The sequence below is a fragment of the Mixophyes fleayi genome, chromosome 2 (assembly GCF_038048845.1).
Source record: "Mixophyes fleayi isolate aMixFle1 chromosome 2, aMixFle1.hap1, whole genome shotgun sequence".
NCBI classification, from domain to species: Eukaryota; Metazoa; Chordata; class Amphibia; order Anura; family Limnodynastidae; genus Mixophyes; species Mixophyes fleayi.
The window spans coordinates 73,529,561-73,552,889 of record NC_134403.1 but is presented as its reverse complement, the minus strand read 5'-3'; the positions used below and the strand labels follow the sequence as shown (position 1 = coordinate 73,552,889).

Here is a 23,329-nt window from a genome sequence, read left to right as displayed (position 1 = left end):
CCAAATACAGCAGACAACAAAGCCATAAATATCTACTACACATATTACTTATTAATGTTGTGCTAAATTATACATCATTGAGAATTGTTTTCATTTGAATTTAATTTCAATTAAAAGTTATTGACATATCTGGACAGCATTTTGACAACAGCAGCATTTCTCAATGGGACAGAATAATTGACACCTGCAGAATATGGGAACATATGACATTCCATTAAAAAAACAAAACATTTACATATAAAAACATAATATATCAAAAATATATACCAAGCGATCACCATGATAAAAAAAATATAATAAAAAAATAATAAAATGGGTAGACTTAAAGTTTTTTTATTCTGAGCAATGCTCAATCACTAACTGTGATCTAACATTACCAGTTTCAGTTATGTCAAACTACAGGCATTTTCAATACAATACAATCATATCCACATTCATTTGCCTTTGTATTAACATTTGCTGATATATTGTGCCTATTGGTTTTGCCAAGGTGCCTTGGTCGTGGGACTGAAATAGAATCTGTGTCCTCAGCATACTTAGTATAATAAACTTTAACTCTTAAAATTTGATACAAAAGCTTTATGTGGGGGGAAATGTTTAATCAAGCAGTGTAAGATCCCTATACCCTACCATTCCTCAAAGAGGATTGAGGAACATGTAAGTTATCAAGGTTAAATATAGACAAGTAATTTTTCAGTTAGAATTTGAATTTGATATTTTAAGTTTGATGGTCTATAATCACAATCATTCTAGTGTTATAGAAAAATACTGTGCAACCTACAGTTAAAGGAACTCATGAGAATAACTTTTATGTTGGCTGGTTAGACACCCCATTGGTGTAGACCTGGCCTTCAGTTCATACTAACGATACTAATGCTAATGTCTCTCTTGCAGGGTCCTGTTGGTGAGAGAGGTGAACAAGGTCCACCTGGTCCATCTGGCTTCCAGGTACGTCACTGTAGACAATGATAATGGATGAATCAATGAATTGTATGTCAATAGCATAAGAATAAGTTGAAATTTGTGGTAGGAACTGACTTTTGCAATATTTAATGATTATCTTTTTTAATCTACCAGGGTCTTCCTGGCCCCCCAGGTCCTCCCGGTGAAGGTGGCAAACCAGGTGATCAGGTGAGCAATACTTGTATCCAAAACCAACTCTCTATCTTCAGTAAACTAAGGAACTATATTAGACTTTCAAACTGATTACAGAATACCAATAGTCATGGCATAGTATACAGTTTGTGTAACAGTATAATTATGAACAAACTGAACCTACAAGTTTCAGTTTGCAGTGCTCCAACAAACTTTGAAAAAAATAGCTTGAAAATGGTTAAAAAACTTCAGAAATTTGTATTATCACATTGTCTTGGATTTCAATAACTTCTCTTTACCTACGGACCATATGCAATATTAATGTACACTATTGACAGGAAAGTATTGTGAGTCTGCTGCTCTTGCAAGTTATTACCACTGACATTGTCCACTTACAATCTGGGACAGATACAGGTTATCATTATACCCAATAAACTGCAACGAAACAATAAGGAGAAAATGGTCAGAGACAAGGGGAGAGAGTTAGAAAGGCCATATAATGTCTTCTTGCACCAACTCCGATAGAGACCTAGTCTACTAGTACTTAGCTGTTGAATTTACAATCCAGAAAGGATTAATTATCCAATTTTTTACATAATTTAATGTAAAAATATAGAAAGCATACAAAGATGTATAGAAGATATTATTCAACTGTAGCTCATTGTATTCAAATGGTATATATAGGCCCAGTGTAATTCGGTGTGCCTGTTCTTGTTTACAGGCACAACAAATATAAACACCAAATCTAGTGAGCTATATTACACTTTACTCCTACAAGTCTTTGCAGATAAAAATAAACCATGTATTCAGACTTCAATCCCAAACTGAAAGCCATTTATTTTGGAAGCCTGACCTTTGATCCTTCTGTATCTGACACCACTAGCAACCATCCTATTGTCAAACAGTGTAGAACAAATCCTAGCTCCTCATCTGCCACTATTTGCCACACATTGTTCTACCCTGCTGTCATCACCTGTGTATGTTAACAACAGTAGATTGAGGCCATACCGACCAAGTAAAAATTGGTGGAGTTTTTAGGCAATACAGAGGATGTATTTAAAGATTGTCATCAGTATGGATGGGAGAGAAGATATTGTGCTTCCCATTTGACAAACCTTTCATAATATTAATGAATGAAATGTTCTGGGTGAGGAGAGATTTCAGAATTCATTGACAGCTCCAGAGTGTTCCAAATCAATGTATTTTATATTGGTCATTATTTGAATGTACCTGTACAAAACAACTTACATATTTCTTATTATTCCAGGGTGTTCCCGGAGAAGCTGGTGCTGCTGGTCTTGTTGGACCAAGAGTAAGTTATAATATTAATTGATTGCGCTCATTTTATATTCACAACACTTTACTTCGAGACAACTTTGTTTCAGATCGTCATGTGGTTTGGAAGTACACATATACATAAATAAATAAACTTTCAAATATTTTATTTAATGACTGAGCATGTGATTAAAAATCTTCTCATTTAATGACTGAGCATGGACATTTTTTTGATTTTTAATTCTTTGGTCTTATCAACTAAATGACCAATGTTATCACTGCCTTGTAGGGTGAACGTGGTTTCCCAGGTGAACGTGGATCATCAGGTCCTCAAGGTCTCCAAGGTCCTCGTGGTATTCCTGGTACTCCTGGTACTGATGGTCCTAAGGTAAGATCATGGTTTAGGCTCCAATTTCATATTCTATATTTATTGTTATAAGTGTGTATCTGCTATACAATATGTGTGTATTGTTTGGTTAATTGTGTATCTTTAATATTTTTGTAGGGTGCTACTGGCCCATCTGGTCCCAATGGTGCCCAAGGTCCACCTGGTCTTCAGGGAATGCCTGGTGAGAGAGGAACTTCTGGTATCCCCGGAGCTAAAGGTGACAGAGTAAGTAAACCAATTCCATCTTACACTACTCTCCATATTTTACCACAACACTATTAAACAACAATGAAAGACATAAGGCTAAAAGTTTATTCTGTGATGCTTCCCTATTCTCAGGTCACTCTGCAGCTTACAGTGTCTACTTTCCGACCTTAATTAAGTTTTGTATACATAGATTATGTTATACTTGGTCCCACATATCTTGTGTAGTCAAAGAGTAAAATCAGCACCCACATTGAGCTCTGTAAATTTTCCTTATTTTTCCAACTCATAATCTTGATAAAAATTATTTAAAAAGTGTGAACTAATGAGTACATCCACACATGTGTCTTGTATCTAAATACGTGCCACAAATGCTACATGGCTAACCATTTCATAGCTTCTTTGCCTGGCTTAAAAGATGAGAAAGGTGCAACATTAGTTTCAGGGAGTAGAAAGGCTAAGCCACATACATAAGAAAACCTTGCAGAATGTACAATTTTTCTAAATAAAAAATTTACCTTAAAACATATACATAGGTAGTTATTTTCATTATATTTTCTTTTTGTTTTTACTAGCACTTAAACATATGGCTACATATTCTTCTAAAAAGAAATATTTATACATTGCATATAAGGATTTACTAGTAAGCCACCATATAGTTGCCCCAACAAAAATACAGCACTACATAGTTACATAAAATGCCTGCTTGGCACTACAGATTAAGTTTTGTTGCACAATAGTTTGAAGATTCTAAAACACAATGGCCTGAAATCAAGAATAATAACTAACATCTTTATATTGTTGTAATGGTTGCTAGTGAGTAATGAGTTGACATTCTCTTTCATACGCTAGACCTAAATTTAAATGATTCGATGAATTTGAACATAAGTTAAGAATAATTTTTTTATGAATAGTAAGACTAAGTAAGCATACTAATACTAATTTTATTTTGCTAATTTTAACTTTTTCTTTCTAAATAGGGTGACTCTGGTGAGAAAGGACCAGAAGGTGCTCCTGGAAAAGATGGTTCAAGAGTAAGAATGAGAAAATTATTAGAAATTGTTTGAATTATAAAAATATATATAGGCCATTAGTAAAAACCTGTTCTATATATGGATGGCTTTTGAAGTACCTCCATAAGGAATAATGTATTATTTTATAGGCAATCCTTATTGAGTAAAATATTAATTAAGCATCTCAAGTAAATCCAATGGAGAGATGTTGAACCCAAGAACTAATCCTTCATGACAATTTTGAGCATAAAATGCAACTTCTCATGCTAATTTTGTGTGTAATTACCAAGAACATTCCCAGGTTTTTAAAACATTTTCCTGGGATTTGTTTCCTTGACAGTGTACCTGTTTTGTATACTGACCAGTTGCCCAGCCAGTGTGGCTGTATGCAATTCTTGCTATCTGCACTTATCATGCATGCTCAATAAGTTGACATTTATTTAATATAGGTATATGATATGTAACAGAGTTGTACTATAGATATGTCCAATGGCCATGTCATTTTAGATAGGTGTACTGTTATATGTCTGTATTAAGTGTAATATAATCATATTATATTCATGGATAGTGGTCATTCCATGTTGGGTAGGTGTAGTGTCCTATATCTGTATTGGGGTTTATATAATTGTATTATGATCATGTCATGTGGTCAGGTCATGGTGGGAGTCGTTATATCCATTGTCTATATAGAGTGTAGAAGAATTATATTCTGATCATGTCCGGTGGTCAGGTTACGGTGGGATGTGTAGTGTCTGGTGTCTTCATAGAGTGTTATAGAATGCTATTCTGATCATGTCCAGTGATCATTCCATGTTGGGTAGGTGTAGAGTCCTATATCTGTATTGGGTTTTTTATAATTGTATTATGATTTATCCTGTGGTCAGGTCATGTTAGATAGGTGTATTTTCCATTGTCTATATAGAGTGTAGTAGAATTATATTCTGATCATGTCCGGTGGTCAGATCATATTGTGTAGGTGTAGTGTCTGATATCTGTATACAGTGTAATACAATTGTATTATGATCATGTCCGGTGGTCAGGTCATGTTGTGTAGGTGTAGTGTCTGATATCTGTATACAGTGTAATACAATTGTATTATGATCATGTCCAGTGGTCAGGTCATGCTGGGCGGTGAGTGCTGATGCACATATATAAAGGCTAGTTTTTAAAATGTGAATATGACCTAATTTGTTATCTTTTTCTTTTGCAGGGTTTGACTGGTCCTATTGGTCCACATGGTCCAAGTGGTCCTAATGGCGAGAAAGTAAGTGTTATTTCATCTACAGATTTGCTGCAAATTAAAATATTAATGCATAATGATTTTATTACCATATGAAAATCGTTTCGTTAAGATTTAAGCAGTTGTATCCCTGTATAATTATTAATATTTGGTAGTAAAATAATCATCAACATAATAACAACGTAAATAAATGTGTCAGCAGTCAAGGAAATATTTAATTCCTCTGTATAACAATATATATAATGCTGTAAATTTTATACATTTTGTCTTAAAATGGCATTAATTGATAAAATATTGTGGGACCATGACTCTGTCATCCCTCTGCCTATTTCTCCAATATTTTGGAAGTCGACTGCTCCAATAAAAAATATCAGAAATATATATGTTCCAATCCCTGTATGAATTAGCTGTGCGCTGAGAACATCGGAATGGTAACAAGGCTGCTTATAAAAATAGTAATTGTTTGATTCTCCTCAATTCTGCTGTATAACATTATCATTTTAAGAGGTTTACATTCCTTGCAATGTTGGATTTATATTATATATTGATTTGTAGAAGTTCAATTTAAAACAAAGACCACATCCCATTCAATGAAAACCAAATAAAATTTTAGAAGATATAGTATTAAAATGTATATATGCCAACATGGGAAACAGCCCAAATCATAGTCTCAAATGGTATGAGTTATAGGCAATATCTTTCCTTGCCACTAGGTGGGTGAAGTCTGTAATGATGTAAATAAGGCTGAACCTCCATATCCTGTAGGTGCCTATAAACAGGTGCCTTTTGTAGCCAATAAAATACATCCTTGAGTTTCAGCATAAGGTATATTTAGCTTATCCCAGAAAATACATGTACAGAGCAAGATTATACTATTTTTCCAGTTTTAAATGAAAATCTGCAACCCATTCTTGGAGAAAAGGAGCACCCCTACTGTACTTTCAATTCACAGATTAATATTTTGATATTATTCATATAATTTGTAGTTTAAAAAATATTATAAATACTAGAGTGGAAATAAAACTTGTTAGCAATACCATTTAACCCAGATAAGAAGAAAGGCTTAATATGTCCTAAAACAAAAAAAAAAAAAAAAACTTTAACTATATCTGTAGCATATGTGCTTAGTCTAATAAAAATTATACAATGATTTTAAATTAAGAAGTTAAGGTTTCCATAAATGTAAACTGCATTAAATGAAAGTAGATTTATTGACTTGTAGTATTATATCATTCATGCTAATTTTGTGGTTCGAGAAATTACATTGTTCTGTTTTTTTTATATTTTAGGGAGAATCTGGTCCTCCTGGCCCAGCCGGCATTGTTGGCGCCCGTGGTGCTCCTGTAAGTTTATTATCTAAAATCTATGTTCATTTTGTATATAGCGTATTTTATCATTGGTATTTTACTGATTTTGTTAACATATAATAAGCTTTAAGGTATGTTTGAACATAAGAAACAATGTAATATTGTAGTGGTATATTAATATATTTAGCACTATTAACATGCAGTGGTGAACTAGGGGAAATTAGCCATATAAAGCTATTATATTGATTAATATATGCAACAAAAAATTAATATACATAATGTGTTGCAGCCTATTATTATTATTATTATTGAATAATTCATTAAGAATAATGTAGTTCATGCACACATTGTATGATTCATTGTTGCTGACAATGAAGTAAAATAACATTGAAAAGTAATACACAATTTCAGTGTTTTTATTATTAAATGAAGGTCCCTGAAATATATATTTTTAAATTAGTGTCTTTCTTATCAATTACAGCAATGTGTTTTGGTTGTTTTGTAAGTCAAATCAGTACTTTTTATAAAGACAAGTAAAAACTTCAACCAAAATATATAATACCAGAACTTATTTTTCTAATACTCTAACTGTAATTTCTCTATTGAACATATGAACTAAAAGACTGATAATGAAATTGTCTCTTTTATAGGGTGATCGTGGTGAGACTGGCCCACCTGGTCCTGCTGGTTTCGCTGGCCCACCTGTAAGTAAAAAGCCACAAAAAAATGGTTATTCATATAATATCTTTAAAATACTGTTATTCAATTTTTTCAGCATAAATCTTAAATTTAAGCGAACTTCAATATAAAGTATGATGGTTAATGGCTGTCCACAACCTACTTTGATATTTATGGATTCTGTTACAAGTAAATGTTTAATAATGTTTGCTATAAGAGAAAATTAATTATCTAGATTATTCAACTATGTAATACATTGACCTGAGAAGTATATATTAATGGAGCCATGATGCCACCTTCTCTGCATATTCTTTTTGCGATATTACAGCTTATCCCCATATATTTATTACCTTAAATTCTCTGCATTACAGTATGTATTCCTAGTATATGTTCTGAGATGCCTCCTCCTTTGTGTTGCAGGGTTCTGATGGTCAAGCTGGTATTAAGGGTGAACAGGGTGAGTCTGGACAGAAGGGTGATGCTGGTGCTCCTGGTCCTCAAGGTCCATCTGGTGCTCCTGGCCCACAGGTTTGTCCATTATATCTGAAATAACCTACATCTACTAAAAAAAATTATCTTAAATTAAGTGGCATGATCAGAATATACCAAGTGCAACCAGCTGTCCCAGATAGGCATTTTACCTCTGTATAATTTTAACTATTATACCAATGGAAATATATTACAATGTCTTTATCACAGCAATTTAGAATATTACATTATATGAACACTAGAATGTAATTTTAATCATTGCTAGTATATATAGTTGTATATGTTGTGCAGGTATATACAAGTGCACTAGCCATAGATTCTGTTCATTGTCACAAAAAATATAGGATATTAAAATAAACAAAATAGGGATGTATATGAACCATTGACTATACTTAGTATTGGCGTGTAACATGCCCAATGTCATTGTCATTCCAGGGCCCAACTGGTGTTAATGGTCCTAAAGGAGCTCGTGGTGCACAAGGACCAGCTGTAAGTATACGTTTACTGTTTAACCATTCTAACTTGCTGCATTGCAAAGGTGAAATCTTCTCCACATTTAGAAATATTTAGTATAATGCCCATCATTTTCCTGAGTACAGATATCAAAGGGAAGCTTAGATATGGGGCTTGATGGGGAAATAGGAAAACAAATGCAAATATCCAGTAACAATACACTTTGGATAGAGGCCGAACAACCTCATTGGCCTATTTTTCATGTTATCCAATCAACATTCAAAGCCTAGTAGGTAGATGCATTGTTCAAAAGCCTCAATCAAGGCTAGATTTATTGCCATGGGCAATTATGCTGAACAATTCTTGATTATTCCTGTAGAATGTAAACAAGTGTGTCTGAGAGTTAAAAGTTAGTGCTTAGTAATGATAAGCAAGCATTTTACCATATTTCTTGATAACTTGGCCAGTGGGGGCGCTGTTCCATCAGAAAAATATGCCTACTCCCACTCATATGAGTAGATGGCAATAAACATTGTTTAAACAAGTTCTATCTCCATAAAAAATGACATTATCATTGATGACCGAATAAGGATACAAAATAAACTGGTATAATCCCTTACTACAAACATGAACAGAATATTTAGTACTCAAAGCACAGCCTTCACTTTGTGGCCAGTCTTGAACTGAGCATTAAATGTACCTACCTTAATGAAATTATATACTATTGCTGTGCATAAAGGAAATGTTGACTCATTTCCTAATTTATAATTCAGTGTCCTGCACACATTTTATTCATGTTTCTATTGCCTTGTGGTTGAAAAGCAGAGAGCCGGAACGTTGTAGTAAACAAAGTAGTAAACAAAGTAGTAAATATCAGTAGTGGAGGATGCCTACCAACTTCCTATGTAGTAAATAGGAAAGGGTGGGGAGTGTAAGATCTCAGACTATTGTCTTTTCAAATTAATTTAAAATATTTTGGCTGAAATGTAAAAAAAGGTAAAAAAAATACCATATGCTTATTTTTTCATGTATTCATTTGTTGATATGACGTTTTGAAAAGTGTGTGGACATTCCTTTTGATTAGATGATCACTATTGAAATGTTAACTGACCGAATTTTCTAACCATATTTTCTTCTGCATATAGGGTGCTACTGGATTCCCTGGTGCTGCTGGAAGAGTTGGTCCTCCTGGCGCCAATGTAAGCAATATGCCCTTGTTTTGCAGGTTTAAGAACAAATAGGCAATTACCTATTTTCATGGTGGGTGCATAGTTTTGGCCACATGCATTGACAGTAATACAAATATTCAGAGGTTTCTCTGTACAAAATAAATTTTGCCAATCAATTTTGCTTTCTATTTTAGAAAGAAAAATACAGTGAATACATAAAACATATTTACCATTTAGACAAATATATCTTGTGTAGATGAAGAATTATTGACATTATTAACAATGAAAAGAAAGGCTTGCTGCCAATGTGGATTCAAATCCTGTTAGTGACAGTAGAGTTGCCTTATACCACCGTGAGCCTCATGTAGAGCTTGGACGCAGTTTATGTAAAAAACACAGACGTAAAATGCGTCTGAAGAAAATACGCAATGACGTTTGCATGTATCTGAAGATGTGACCAGGTCTGCAATGGTCATATATATTTCAGGTCGATGTCAGTTGTATATTATCATTATCATCATTTATATAGCGCCAGCAAATGCCGTAGTGCTTTACAATTGGGAACAAACATTAATAAAACAATACTGGGTGATACATACAGACAGAAAGGTAAGAGAACCCTGCTCGCAAACTTACAATCTATGGGATATCTGTGTCCATATCTGTATCCACTTCTGCATATGGGACTAGCGAGAGATACGACTGGGTGAGGCTTTAGAGCAGGGCGTATGTCGCAGCACTTATGCCTTATTTCTCAATGAAGATAGCTCATAGCTGATGCATTTTTGTCCCTTCAGTAACACACACTTCAATCAAATAATTATGCTCACCTTTCTGCTGAATACTTGGTGTAAAGCAATTACAATTAATTAATAGCCTAACACACTGCAATCAAATAATTATGCTCACCTTTCTGCTGTACTCTAGATTTGACTACTTTGGGTAAAGCAATTACAATTAATTAATAACCTAATACACTGCAATCAAATAATTAATCATACACACCTTTCTGCTGCACTTTAGACTTGTGTACTTTGTGAGACGGAATTGCAAACAATTCCTTAAAATGCACCGATTGCAAAAAAATAGTGTTCCCTTTGGGTTCATTTAGTGGGTATAGCTGTAAGAAAATATATGTTTCTTATTGTGAGTGCTCGCAGTATCAGCCATAACCAATAAAATAGTAATTAATTACAAACACCCCCACACCTGTGCATATACTTATACTATGTACAAGAGCAGTCAAACTCTTCTGCGTCTTGGCAAGATGATTAACAAACTTAAAAAGTCAGAAATACAAACAGACACACATCATGTAGCCACAACACAAAGTACCAAGGCACAATCACCTAGGGAGGGCAATCCGCAATCAGCCAATCATAAGACAACCGATGGGAAGCACCTAGCTAGTGCTGCTGATTGTCATCATCATCAGTGCATATTTTGCACCAGTGGTCGATCACCTGCAAGAGATATGCATTCCGACGGCGTGTACGGTATATATGTATCTGTGTCCAGGTCTGATTCAATCGCATTTACGAGAACAGGTCCTTACTATACGCACTTGCAGGACCCTTCAGTCCCCTGGTCTGTCTCTCTGAATGTCATTAGTGTATGATGCAACCGAGTCTGCATGTGGACAGAAGTGTAAGTCTTTTTTGTGTACATGTGCATTACGGAAATGCGTATTTTGCACAATAAAAGACACATATGCTCAACTCATGAGGCCCTGTGTGTTTAAGTCACCAAACTAGTCTCTGATGTACAACACTTTCAATCCCAATGTAGATGACTGCTGTGTTAGATAAAGTCTTAAACATTATAACCAACTTAAGTCCACTTCTTATAACTAAGTGTAATAAATAAACGGATATAAAAACAGAGCCCATGTTTTAGTCTGTTCACTTACTTAGAGTTCTTTTAGTAGATACTTCCAAATAATAAAGATAAAGTAAAGAGATATCCTTTTACTAATAACTAACTTTCAATTTATATTTTATAGGGAAACCCTGGTCCTCCTGGCCCACCTGGATCTGCTGGTAAAGATGGACCCAAAGGTGTTCGTGGTGATGGTGGTCCTGCTGGCCGTGCTGGTGACCCAGGTCTTCAAGGTCCTTCTGGTCCTCCTGGGGAGAAGGGAGAGCCCGGTGAAGATGGTACTTCTGTGAGTATAAACACTATATATGTATTTTGATATCGGTCATCTAACTGGCTGCTGGGGTCTAGAATCACCACTGGGTAACATGGCAACATGAGGAGGGGGGGTATTCCAAAGGTCATAACACGATATTGCCCTAATCATATACCTGTAGAGCTCTTGATGTCTAGTAAACTTAATTGGACAGACTGTGTTTAGCTCACGTTTCTCACAACTTACATAGTTGCTACTGATCCAATTTCATAATTCCTAATTTTGAGCATTGACCATCCTTTTCTTTAGGGCCCTGATGGTCCTCCTGGTCCTCAAGGTTTGGCTGGACAGCGTGGTATTGTTGGTCTTCCCGGTCAGCGTGGTGAGAGAGGTTTCCCTGGACTTCCAGGTCCATCTGTAAGTATAGATTTATACAAAGTGGAGTGAAAATATTATAATACAAGAGCAACATGTAATGTTAGTAATCTTCTGTAGAATAGGTTCTTACAAGTAGTAATAATGCTGTCTTCAGTAAAAATGTTCTATATCGTAGTATCGCACATATATAAAATAGAGCTAGAAAATGAACTACATACAGTGTACAAATCATCTAGGTGTTTTCTGTGGTCTACATTGAGATCAGATCGGAGAGTGGTCATCTGTTGTGAATCGCATTTGAATCATTTATCACTTCACTTGCAACACTTTTCACCAGATGTGTTATAAAATGTCCTTTGCTGTATATAACAAGGATATTGAAAGATACCTAGAAGGCTTTGTGTCTTTATGTGGTCATAGAACTCCTAACTGGTTTTCACTATCCCTAAAATGCATAGATGACAATAATATATGTTAACTGTACATTGCACCAAGTAGGCAGTGCTGTCACATAAGTATAGTCGTCACTGTAAGATATTATTAATGTAGTTCAAGGAACAATTTAGTCCTTAAGCCGCTCTATTCCCTGTGAGTGCATATGTCCTAAACTGCACAGCCCACATACTGCGCATCCCCCATACTGTGCAACCCACATACTGTGCATCCAACATACTGTGCAACCCACATACTGTGCATCCAACATACTGTGCAACCCACATACTGCGCATCCAACATACTGCGCATCCTCCATACTGCACAGCCCACATACTGCGCATTCCCCATACTGTGCAACCCACATACTGCGCATCCCCCATACTGTGCAACCCACATACTGCGCACCCCATATACTGCGCATCCTCCATACTGCACACCCCACATACTGCGCATCCCCCATACTGTGCAACCCACATACTGCGCATCCAACATACTGCGCATCCTCCATACTGCACACCCCACATACTGCGCATCCTCCATACTGCGCACCCCATATACTGCGCATCCTCCATTCTGCACACCCCACATACTGCGCATCCCCCATACTGCGCACCCCATATACTGCGCATCCAACATACTGCACACCCCACATACTGTGCATCCCCATACTGCACACCCCACATACTGCGCATCCCCCATACTGCACACCCCACATACTGCGCATCCCCCATACTGCGCACCCCATATACTGCGCATCCAACATACTGCACACCCCACATACTGTGCATCCCCATACTGCACACCCCACATACTGCGCATCCCCCATACTGCACACCCCACATACTGCGCATCCCCTATACTGCGCACCCCATATACTGCGCATCCAACATACTGCACACCCCACATACTGTGCATCCCCATACTGCACACCCCACATACTGCGCATCCCCCATACTGCACACCCCACATACTGCACACCCCACATACTGCACATCCCCCATACTGCACATCCCACATACTGCACATCCCCCATACTGCACACCCCACATACTGTGCATCCCACATACTGCACACCCCAAATACTGCGCATCCCACATACTGCACACCCTACATACTACACACCCCACATACTGCGCATCCCTCATACTGCACATCCAACATACTGCGCATCCCCCATACTGCACACACCACATACTGTGCACCCCACATACTGCGCATCCTTCATACTGCACATCCAACATACTGCACACACCACATACTGCGCATCCCCCATACTGCGCACCCCACATACTGCGCAACCCCACATACTGCGCATCCCCCATACTGCACACCCCACATACTGTGCATCCCCCATACTGCACACCCCACATACTGTGCATCCCCCATACTGCGCACCCCATATACTGCGCATCCTCCATACTGAACACCCCACATACTGCGCATCCTCCATACTGCGCACCCCATATACTGCGCATCCTCCATACTGCGCACCCCATATACTGCGCATCCTCCATTCTGCACACCCCACATACTGCGCATCCCCCATACTGCGCACCCCATATACTGCGCATCCAACATACTGCACACCCCACATACTGTGCATCCCCATACTGCACACCCCACATACTGTGCATCCCCCATACTGCACACCCCACATACTGCGCATCCTCCATACTGCGCACCCCATATACTGCGCATCCTCCATTCTGCACACCCCACATACTGCGCATCCCCCATACTGCGCACCCCATATACTGCGCATCCAACATACTGCACACCCCACATACTGTGCATCCCCATACTGCACACCCCACATACTGTGCATCCCCCATACTGCACACCCCACATACTGCGCATCCCCATACTGCGCACCCCATATACTGCGCATCCAACATACTGCACACCCCACATACTGTGCATCCCCATACTGCACACCCCACATACTGCGCATCCCCCATACTGCACACCCCACATACTGCACACCCCACATACTGCACATCCCCCATACTGCGCATCCCACATACTGCACATCCCCCATACTGCACACCCCACATACTGTGCATCCCACATACTGCACACCCCAAATACTGCGCATCCCACATACTGCACACCCTACATACTGCACACCCCACATACTGTGCATCCTCCTTACTGCGCACCCCACATACTGCACATCCCTCATACTGCACATCCAACATACTGCGCATCCAACAAACTGCGCATCCCCCATACTGCACACACCACATACTGCGCACCCCACATACTGCGCATCCTTCATACTGCACATCCAACATACTGCACACACCACATACTGCGCATCCCCCATACTGCACACCCTACATACTGCGCATCCCCCATACTGCGCACCCCACATACTGCGCATCCCCCATACTGCACACCCCACATACTGTGCATCCCCCATACTGCACACCCCACATACTGTGCATCCCCCATACTGCACACCCCACGTACTGTGCATCCCCCATACTGCACACCCCACATATGGGGCATCCCCCATACTGCACACCCCACATACTGCGCATCCCCCATACTGCACACCCCCCATACTACACACCCTACATACTGCGCATCCCCTATACTGCGCATCCCACATACTGCACACCCCTCATACTGCACACCCCACATTCTGTGCATCCCCCATACTGCACACCCCACATACTGCACACCCCACATACTGCTCATCCCCCATACTGCACACCCCACATACTGCACACCTCACATACTGCGCATCCCCCATACTGCGCATCCCCCGTACTGCGCACCCCCCATACTGCGCACCACACATACTGCACACCCCACATACTGCGCATCCCCCATACTGCGCATCCCTCGTACTGCGCACCCCCCATACTGCGCACCACACATACTGCACACCACACATATCCCACCTTTGTCAAATTAAATAATGAGAAAAATAGATGGTTAGTAATCAGCAGAATGACACAAGCCCCGGAGCAGCTCTATGCATGTGTCTAGTTTGCCTGTCATTTTGTGGTAGTGGGGAGCTGTTTTTCTTGGCCATAAACATTGAGATGTTTATCTAATGCTCTTATAGTTTACATGAGGGAAGGGACATTACACGATTATTGTATATAGAAGGGCATACATGATCATATTTAGTTATTCTCCAATTATTTAAGTATAAATGATTCTTGATGAATACGTTTTAAAACATTTAGAGTATAACTTACATTACATCTTTAATTTATGAGGAAAAGTGAATAAGTATATTGCTGTTGCAATCTTGGATAGCCATTAAACATAAAGACTTGACATATCAACAACAGCAAAATCATCATCATAAAGAAATAAATTGCAAATTATTAGCACCCCACTATCCATACTATGGCATGGTTAGTTTAGAACATGGAAGGAAAAGCATTTCTTTTAGATGGAGAACCAATATATGCAATACTTTCAGTATCCATACTTATATATTCCGAATGATCTAATAATTCATACATTTCTCTTTAGGGTGAGCCTGGAAAACAAGGAGGTCCCGGAGGTGCTGGTGACCGTGGACCCCCTGGCCCTGTTGGCCCACCTGGTTTGACTGGACCTTCTGGAGAACCTGGACGTGAAGTAAGGCCCATAATTAAATGCAGAATAAATATTTTAGATATCCCTTGTAAATAGCATCAATCACAGTTGTATTAGTCACAAACTAAACCATCAGTAAATGGCACATGTCACCAGTATTTAACATTTTGTGATTGTATAGTGGATAAAAAAATACCTACCTATATAGAGATGAAGTAAGCTTAATATAAGCAAATGTCACACAGCCTGCCCAATCCTTTCAGGTTAGTCACACTCACATACACATGTCTTATGCGTATTATACTGTCAATTCCAGAAATGAGGAGACAGATTCAGTTGAATCTAAAAACCTAAATATGCCCACGCTACTGTGCGATGGTTAAAAGGAATACAAATCTAATAATAGACGTTACTGTTTAAACCATATGTTCATGTAGACAATTCCTTGTTTCATGTTTTAAATATGTCAGCTTTAAAAAAGAATTATGGGCAAATGATAATTTGAGCCAATAATCCAGGGTTACAAGAACAAGACAACATTTAGGTTACAAGAACAGAACAAATACATACTGTTTCCCAGCAAGATGAGAGGTAACCTGTAGCTCATGCAGAATAGACATCGATCTACCAAAAGAACTGAAGTCATTCATATATTGAAGTCTTTTCTGGCTTAAGAAGGAAGGTTAATAAAGTAAGGTCAGCTACTTCCTGACAAAAAAAAACACACAAATCAAATACAATACAATATTATTCCAAAAAGTGAATACGCTTAGATTGTTTTACATAAAAATTATAATTATTATTCACCTTATCATTTCAAAATTAATTTATTATGTGTTGGGATGCATTTAATGGTGTCTTGAAGGGAAAATATGAGACAACATTTGTACAATAAAGTTAAATAATAGTAAAGTTAAATAATGCAAATGACATAATTCAATTATTACATGTACAAATAAAATCAGAATCAGTTATTGTTTTACTGTATAGATGGCCAGATTAAAAGGCCATCATCATCATCAGCAGCTATTTATAATAAAGCCTAAATGTTATTTTCCTTTAGGGAAACCCTGGATCTGATGGTCCTCCCGGTCGCGATGGTTCTACTGGTGTGAAGGTAAGATTGTCAAATTAATAGAATGATTCCACCGGCAGTTTTGTGTAGGTCTCACAGTGGGAACAGTGGAGTCGAAATGATTCAGCAGGGACAACTTTTAATATTTTTTCTAATCTAATTAAATGGACATTCTAGGATTTCAAGACAGCTTTGATTTTCATGTTCTACAAATTAATAATTGACAACTACTTAGGATTTAGAGTACTTGCATAGAAAGGTACATACAATACTAATAAAAACAAACATGGTCATAGCTTAAACCAATGACTAATGTAGCTCAGTATATTTTATATGACTCCTGTATTACCTTAGGGAGAGAATAATAATTGTTAAACTTTATAGCTTGATAATGCATTTTACTATTACAAATTACTCAATTATTTCCTCTAATCCTACAGGGTGACCGTGGTGAGACCGGACCTCTTGGTGCACCTGGTGCTCCTGGCTCTCCTGGTGCTCCTGGTCCTGTAGGCCCAACTGGAAAACAAGGAGATAGAGGTGAATCTGTAAGTATATTTTTATTTACACTCATTTAAAATGCCAGATTTTGCGCTTAGTCTATTTAGCCAGGAGGCAAGTCAGAAACTTTAAAAACATGTGTCAGGTGGTTTATGTTCGCAGAATTATGGTAGGGTGCAGAGCAAGTCTTTCTCCTAGCTTGTTAGATATTGTATATTCAGTCATTTAAGTGCACAGAATGTAACAATGTTCTTTTTTGTTCAATGAACCATAAGGGGAGCGTTATTGGTGCCACTACCAAAATTTTTATATGCTTGTCACAAACTACATTAAGGAAATTAGAATAGAGGTATATTTAATGAAACTAGCAAAGAATTAAATAATCAGTTTAATACTCTCGTTACAAAGTGGTGAGTAGTCAGTTTATTTTTGCTGCATTTTGTGAAGCTATGTAGTACACACCATAAACATACTTTAATAAATGATAGTTTGTCTTTAATTCAACATGTATGTTCCTTTGTAGGGTCCACAAGGTCCATTGGGTCCATCTGGTCCGGCTGGCGCTCGTGGTCTGCCAGTAAGTACCACTCTCCTTTTTTAAGTTCTCTTGTCATTTTATTGAACATTTTCATGTATAAAAAAAGTCTTAGTACTATAGTATAAACATATATGGACTAATTACTTTTCCAAGCTGTAATGCAAAATAAATATAAAGCAGTATCAGGGTAGTGAAATTTCATGCATACAGTAATGTTTTATAGCTTAGTTTCCTTGGGTGTAATACTGGGCCCTGACAAATAGATGAGGCAACTGAAGGGTCAATATGTAGTTACAATGGGCTGGATACAGACATTTCAAACACCTGTGTATAGAGTAAATGAAGATCATTCGTAGTTGACCTCAACTATATTGATCCCAGTGCTGAAATTAACAAAACTGATATATTATTATCCCATTTTAAGCCTATGTGCTACAAGCACTATGTGGGAATAAATATGTAACAATAGACTGAAAATATGAATCAGTGTCCAAACCCTACCCACATGATGCCTCTGCTTCATATTTTCAATAAGAATGTGTTATAGCATATGCTGTATGTTTATATTCTGCATGTTGGCATTTGCATATTGTTCACCTCATACATTTTACTAGAAAACATTTTCGAAATTGTATTATTTTTACGGTTCTTTTTGTAACACTTTACTGTATTTTAGGGTCCTCAAGGTCCACGTGGTGATAAGGGTGAGGCTGGTGAATCTGGAGAGAGAGGCCAGAAAGGTCACAGAGGTTTCACTGGTCTTCAGGGTCTGCCCGGACCTCCAGTAAGTACAATAACTGAGAAATACATTTGTGTCTTGTTATATTTAAGATTATCTATTATCAAAATCTGCCCCAGGTGTATATATATATATATATATATATATATATATATATATATATATATATATCTATCTCAAACTTTCTAGAAAGGACAAGTGGATTGTAGCCATCATGTCTCTAGTACATTCTAGAAAAAGATAGCTAGAATCTGATTTGTTGATATGGGCAACATCTCCACTTTTTCTTGTTAGACAGTTTGATAAATCTGCTCCTAAGGCCAATACAGACAGAACCAAATTACCCTTCTAGTTAGCCTTTGGATTGTAAAAGTAAACTAAAGCACCCAGATGAAACCCATATGAACACGGGGAGAATATGCAAACTCGGAACCTTAGATCAGAATCAAATCAACTAGCAATGCTCGGCAGCAATGTTAACCTATGTGTATGTCGGTGCAGTGTACATTTTTATTTTTTATCTAATTACAATGCTGCACATTTTGCATTAAACAAAAGCGAGTGTGAATATTTTATTTTGGACAGTGAAGAATAAATGTTTGCGTATGGTCCTCTTATAATAATGTCTCATGTCATTTATAAAGTGAACATTTTATAAACAGAGATCTCTAATTGAAAACCACAAAACCAAGGGGTCCGCAGTCATATCAATCTGCTGCCTCAACATATTACCCATGTGAAATTCACAGCAAGACTCACTATAGAATAGACTGTACAAGCTTCATGGATCACATACAAATTATTTTATTCAAACAATAAAATATAGCAAATAGACAGTTAGAATTGTTAAGTAGTTTGCTTGGCAAAGATTACTCAGCCAAAATGGATCATTATTTTAAAATGTTTACTGTTCATTTTACATGTGAACATTACACAAGCTCTTCAAGCAGTTTACCTACAAGTACCTATTTTAAGTATGACGTCCCTAACCTTCTGCTTTGCTAAGTATTATTGGAAATGTACTTCAAAACAGGTGGAAAGTCTATGGTTGCCCATTTCTACATAAAACTGCAAAATACTGTATCTATTTTAATCACAACATTATCAAGTATAATGGGCATTAACATGACTCATGCTTTTAGTTATTATCTATTTGCTTAGCCTAACACACAGTACAAGTGGGACAAGTGATAAAATAGGGGTTTAGGTTCCTCATCTTCTTTCCATCCATTGAATAATAAAACACAGTACACATACATTATCATCTTACAAAAATTTAACAATATTGTTTTACAAATCAGCTTTTAGAAACACATACAATCCACAAGCACGCTGCTATTAGCCAGTGAAAGCTTCCTATTTATAAAAAATGCAGATGTTACACAATTTGAAAATTGAGTTCCCACATTGGATCATATATTGATCAATTTTTCTGTGTACACTTCATATTACTTGTTAGTAAATCATGGGACAAGCCAGACATGGTATTTAAGGCTATATCCGATAAAAGAGCTGTGGATACTATTGATATAATAGAGATTATTACTTTTACTATTATTATTAATTATTATTCTAAGAATATTACAACTATTGGTTTTCCAAATGCATGTTATAAAACTCAAAATCAGGTTAGGTGTTTTTCAAAATAGTGCAAAAGGTTTACGTGTAATAAACATTCCTTGTTAAACAGGGACTAATTAGCATACATTTAAATTCAAACTTTGATTTGTTTTTTCTCTTTTAGGGTACTGCTGGTGATCAGGGTGCTACTGGTCCTGCTGGTCCATCCGGTCCAAGAGTAAGTAAACTAACTAAAACTATTATTATTGATTATATTGTTCACATTTGACATTACCAGTCAACTTACATCTTGTTTTTCCTGCTTAGGGTCCACCTGGCCCTGTTGGTCCTTCTGGCAAAGATGGTTCTAATGGTCTGCCTGGTCCAATTGGTCCACCTGGTCCACGTGGTCGTGGTGGTGAAACTGGTCCAGCTGTAAGTATACACACAATTTTGCATTTATAGCTTCTAACTATTCCAAATTAAATGTTATTGTACATGTTTTAAGTGCAATCTCATTAGACAACAAAGGTAAATTTAAAGTGATTATAAACGACTAGTAGACCACTCATATGGTTTGTGCTTCTTCCAATAGGGTCCTCCTGGTAACCCTGGTCCACCCGGTCCCCCTGGTCCTCCCGGCCCTGGCATTGACATGTCTGCATTTGCTGGCCTATCTCAGACTGAGAAAGGACCCGATCCCCTTCGTTACATGCGTGCTGACCAGGCCTCCAGCAATCTCCGCCAGCATGATGTTGAGGTTGATGCCACTCTAAAATCACTGAACAACCAGATTGAGAGCATCCGTAGCCCAGATGGAAGCAAGAAAAACCCAGCTCGTACTTGCCGGGACCTGAAATTGTGCCACCCTGAATGGAAGAGCGGTATGTACAAAATAGTCACAGATGAGTGAAAAACAAAATAATGTATTATCCTCCTGAATATATCCTGATATTTTTTCAGGTGACTACTGGATTGACCCCAACCAGGGTTGTACTGTGGATGCCATTAAAGTCTTCTGCAACATGGAAACTGGAGAAACATGTGTATACCCCAACCCAAGCAAGATCCCCAAGAAGAACTGGTGGACAAGCAAGACCAAGGACAAGAAGCACATCTGGTTTGGAGAGACAATCAATGGTGGATTCCAGGTAAGCACTTTTCTTATTTCAATTCTGTGCATAATGCAAAAAAAAAAATTAAATTTTACTTAAACAATTGAAATTTCTTACTTACATTTCTCAAATGAATTAGGTGCCTTCCTTTTTCAATATTGTTACAATTGACGGTGATTGTTGTGCCTTATTTTATTTGCCATCAAACTACAATATTGTTGTCTTTACTATTGCAGTTCAGTTATGGTGATGACAGCTCAGCACCCAACACTGCCAGCATTCAGATGACCTTCCTCCGCCTGCTGTCTACGGACGCATCACAGAACATCACCTACCACTGCAAGAACAGTATTGCTTTCATAGATGAGGCTTCAGGCAACCTGAAAAAGGCTCTTCTTCTACAAGGATCCAATGATGTTGAGATTAGAGCTGAGGGCAATAGCCGATTCACATACACTGCCTTGGAAGATGGCTGCAAGGTAAATATAAATGTCGAAATGCTCAACAAAATATATGCAATAAAGAGTAAACACTGGGGCTATTTTGTATGTTTAAATCTATATGTATTTATTAAGCAAGAGACCAAAGAAATCTACAATATTTTGGGACTAAATTAATTTGACCTTTACCAAGTGTAATAAAATATACAAACAAAAAACTTTATTTTTCTACTTATTTAGATCAGCATAAGGGATTTATAAGGTCTGTTTTGTCGCAGTAAAATGGAATAACATAGATATAATGTATTAGGACATTACCATTTAGAGGACAGAATAACTGGGGGAATTGAGTTTTACCAGTCAAAGTGTAAAAGTAAAGTCTTGGATCAATAGCTAATAAAATTGATTTAAGTTATTTAAATGATTACACATTTATTTTTGCTTTAACAACTATTTATTATTTTATTCTAGAAACACACTGGCAAATGGGGCAAGACAGTTATTGAATATAGGACACAGAAGACTTCCCGCCTGCCCATCGTAGACATTGCACCTATGGATATTGGTGGAGCTGATCAGGAATTTGGTGTTGACATTGGCCCAGTTTGCTTCTTGTAAAAACCAAAAAAGTAAATAAAAATTAATAAAAACCCTAAGGACCTGAGTACTTTCCAATCACTTTTAGGACTTCTGCACTGAATGGCTGAACCGACCCCAAATTACCATTCATCCACGCGCTTACATTTTGGACATTTTTATTTTCTATTGCAAGAACAGAAATGGGCAGACTGCGGAATAAAATCATGGTATTATTTATTTATTGTCTTCCTGTAAGACCTATGGGTCAGGTGAAGGTGTGACACTAACTGGCATGATTGAAAGCCCCCCCTAACCGATGTACGAAGTGCAGTTTAAAGCAACCCTCCCCCCCTCACAGTGTATACCAGCAGACTACCAGACTGCGTGTCATTGAATGAAATGGTGCTATTGTTGTAAAAAAGTTTGTATTTTGTAACATCAACTGATATAAAAATAACTTTTTTTGGAAAGTACAAGTTGATCTGAGCTTTGTTCTTTTTACTTTTTTTTTTATTATACTGTAGATAGCAAAGATTGAAAATGTCCAGGATTTAAAGTTCGTCTGCCCTTTGTTTTTTTTATTTCCAATATGAGATGAAGGAAGTTTGGGGCAAAATCTAAAACTTCCCAGGTTTAAGCTACCTCACACTAACTAAAAAACTAGAGAGACACAAGTTTAATCTTGAAGCTGAACTAAACACACAGTAGGAACTACAGAAACAGTCATGGATGGAGAGATCATGGGTCGTTATGCCAAGATAAGGGGCTTACCTTATGCTTCTGTGTTCTCCACTTAGTAGAAGACTAAGAGATGGATCAAAGATCAAGGATCATGGGGAAGCAGTGGAGTATATAATGGTGACTTAAGTGTTGCTGTTTTGTGGTGGAATGTGGACAATGCCAAAGTTTAGCAGCTAGAGTCAATAAAATCAGTATTGTAATAGGCAAGTGGATGATTTATACTGT

At 37.4% G+C, this 23,329-nt stretch overlaps 1 protein-coding gene across 3 annotated transcripts in view; it reads left to right on the top strand.

Annotated features, from left to right (window-relative positions):
* COL2A1 (collagen type II alpha 1 chain) overlaps positions 1 to 22,839 on the top strand; it is a 55,264-nt gene extending 32,425 nt beyond the window's left edge. For all 3 annotated transcript variants that reach the window (XM_075199272.1, XM_075199271.1, XM_075199270.1), the window contains 25 exons: positions 895 to 948; positions 1,078 to 1,131; positions 2,363 to 2,407; positions 2,660 to 2,758; positions 2,876 to 2,983; positions 3,943 to 3,996; positions 5,186 to 5,239; positions 6,505 to 6,558; positions 7,173 to 7,226; positions 7,621 to 7,728; positions 8,125 to 8,178; positions 9,288 to 9,341; positions 11,314 to 11,475; positions 11,752 to 11,859; positions 15,751 to 15,858; positions 16,880 to 16,933; positions 17,332 to 17,439; positions 17,916 to 17,969; positions 18,607 to 18,714; positions 20,414 to 20,467; positions 20,557 to 20,664; positions 20,825 to 21,113; positions 21,193 to 21,380; positions 21,581 to 21,823; positions 22,256 to 22,839. In XM_075199272.1, coding sequence (XP_075055373.1) covers positions 895 to 948; positions 1,078 to 1,131; positions 2,363 to 2,407; positions 2,660 to 2,758; positions 2,876 to 2,983; positions 3,943 to 3,996; positions 5,186 to 5,239; positions 6,505 to 6,558; positions 7,173 to 7,226; positions 7,621 to 7,728; positions 8,125 to 8,178; positions 9,288 to 9,341; positions 11,314 to 11,475; positions 11,752 to 11,859; positions 15,751 to 15,858; positions 16,880 to 16,933; positions 17,332 to 17,439; positions 17,916 to 17,969; positions 18,607 to 18,714; positions 20,414 to 20,467; positions 20,557 to 20,664; positions 20,825 to 21,113; positions 21,193 to 21,380; positions 21,581 to 21,823; positions 22,256 to 22,402 — 2,523 coding nt within the window. In that variant the 3' untranslated portion in view covers positions 22,403 to 22,839. The remainder of the gene's footprint in view (positions 1 to 894; positions 949 to 1,077; positions 1,132 to 2,362; positions 2,408 to 2,659; positions 2,759 to 2,875; positions 2,984 to 3,942; positions 3,997 to 5,185; positions 5,240 to 6,504; positions 6,559 to 7,172; positions 7,227 to 7,620; positions 7,729 to 8,124; positions 8,179 to 9,287; positions 9,342 to 11,313; positions 11,476 to 11,751; positions 11,860 to 15,750; positions 15,859 to 16,879; positions 16,934 to 17,331; positions 17,440 to 17,915; positions 17,970 to 18,606; positions 18,715 to 20,413; positions 20,468 to 20,556; positions 20,665 to 20,824; positions 21,114 to 21,192; positions 21,381 to 21,580; positions 21,824 to 22,255) is intronic.
* The last annotated feature ends 490 nt before the right edge of the window (positions 22,840 to 23,329 follow it).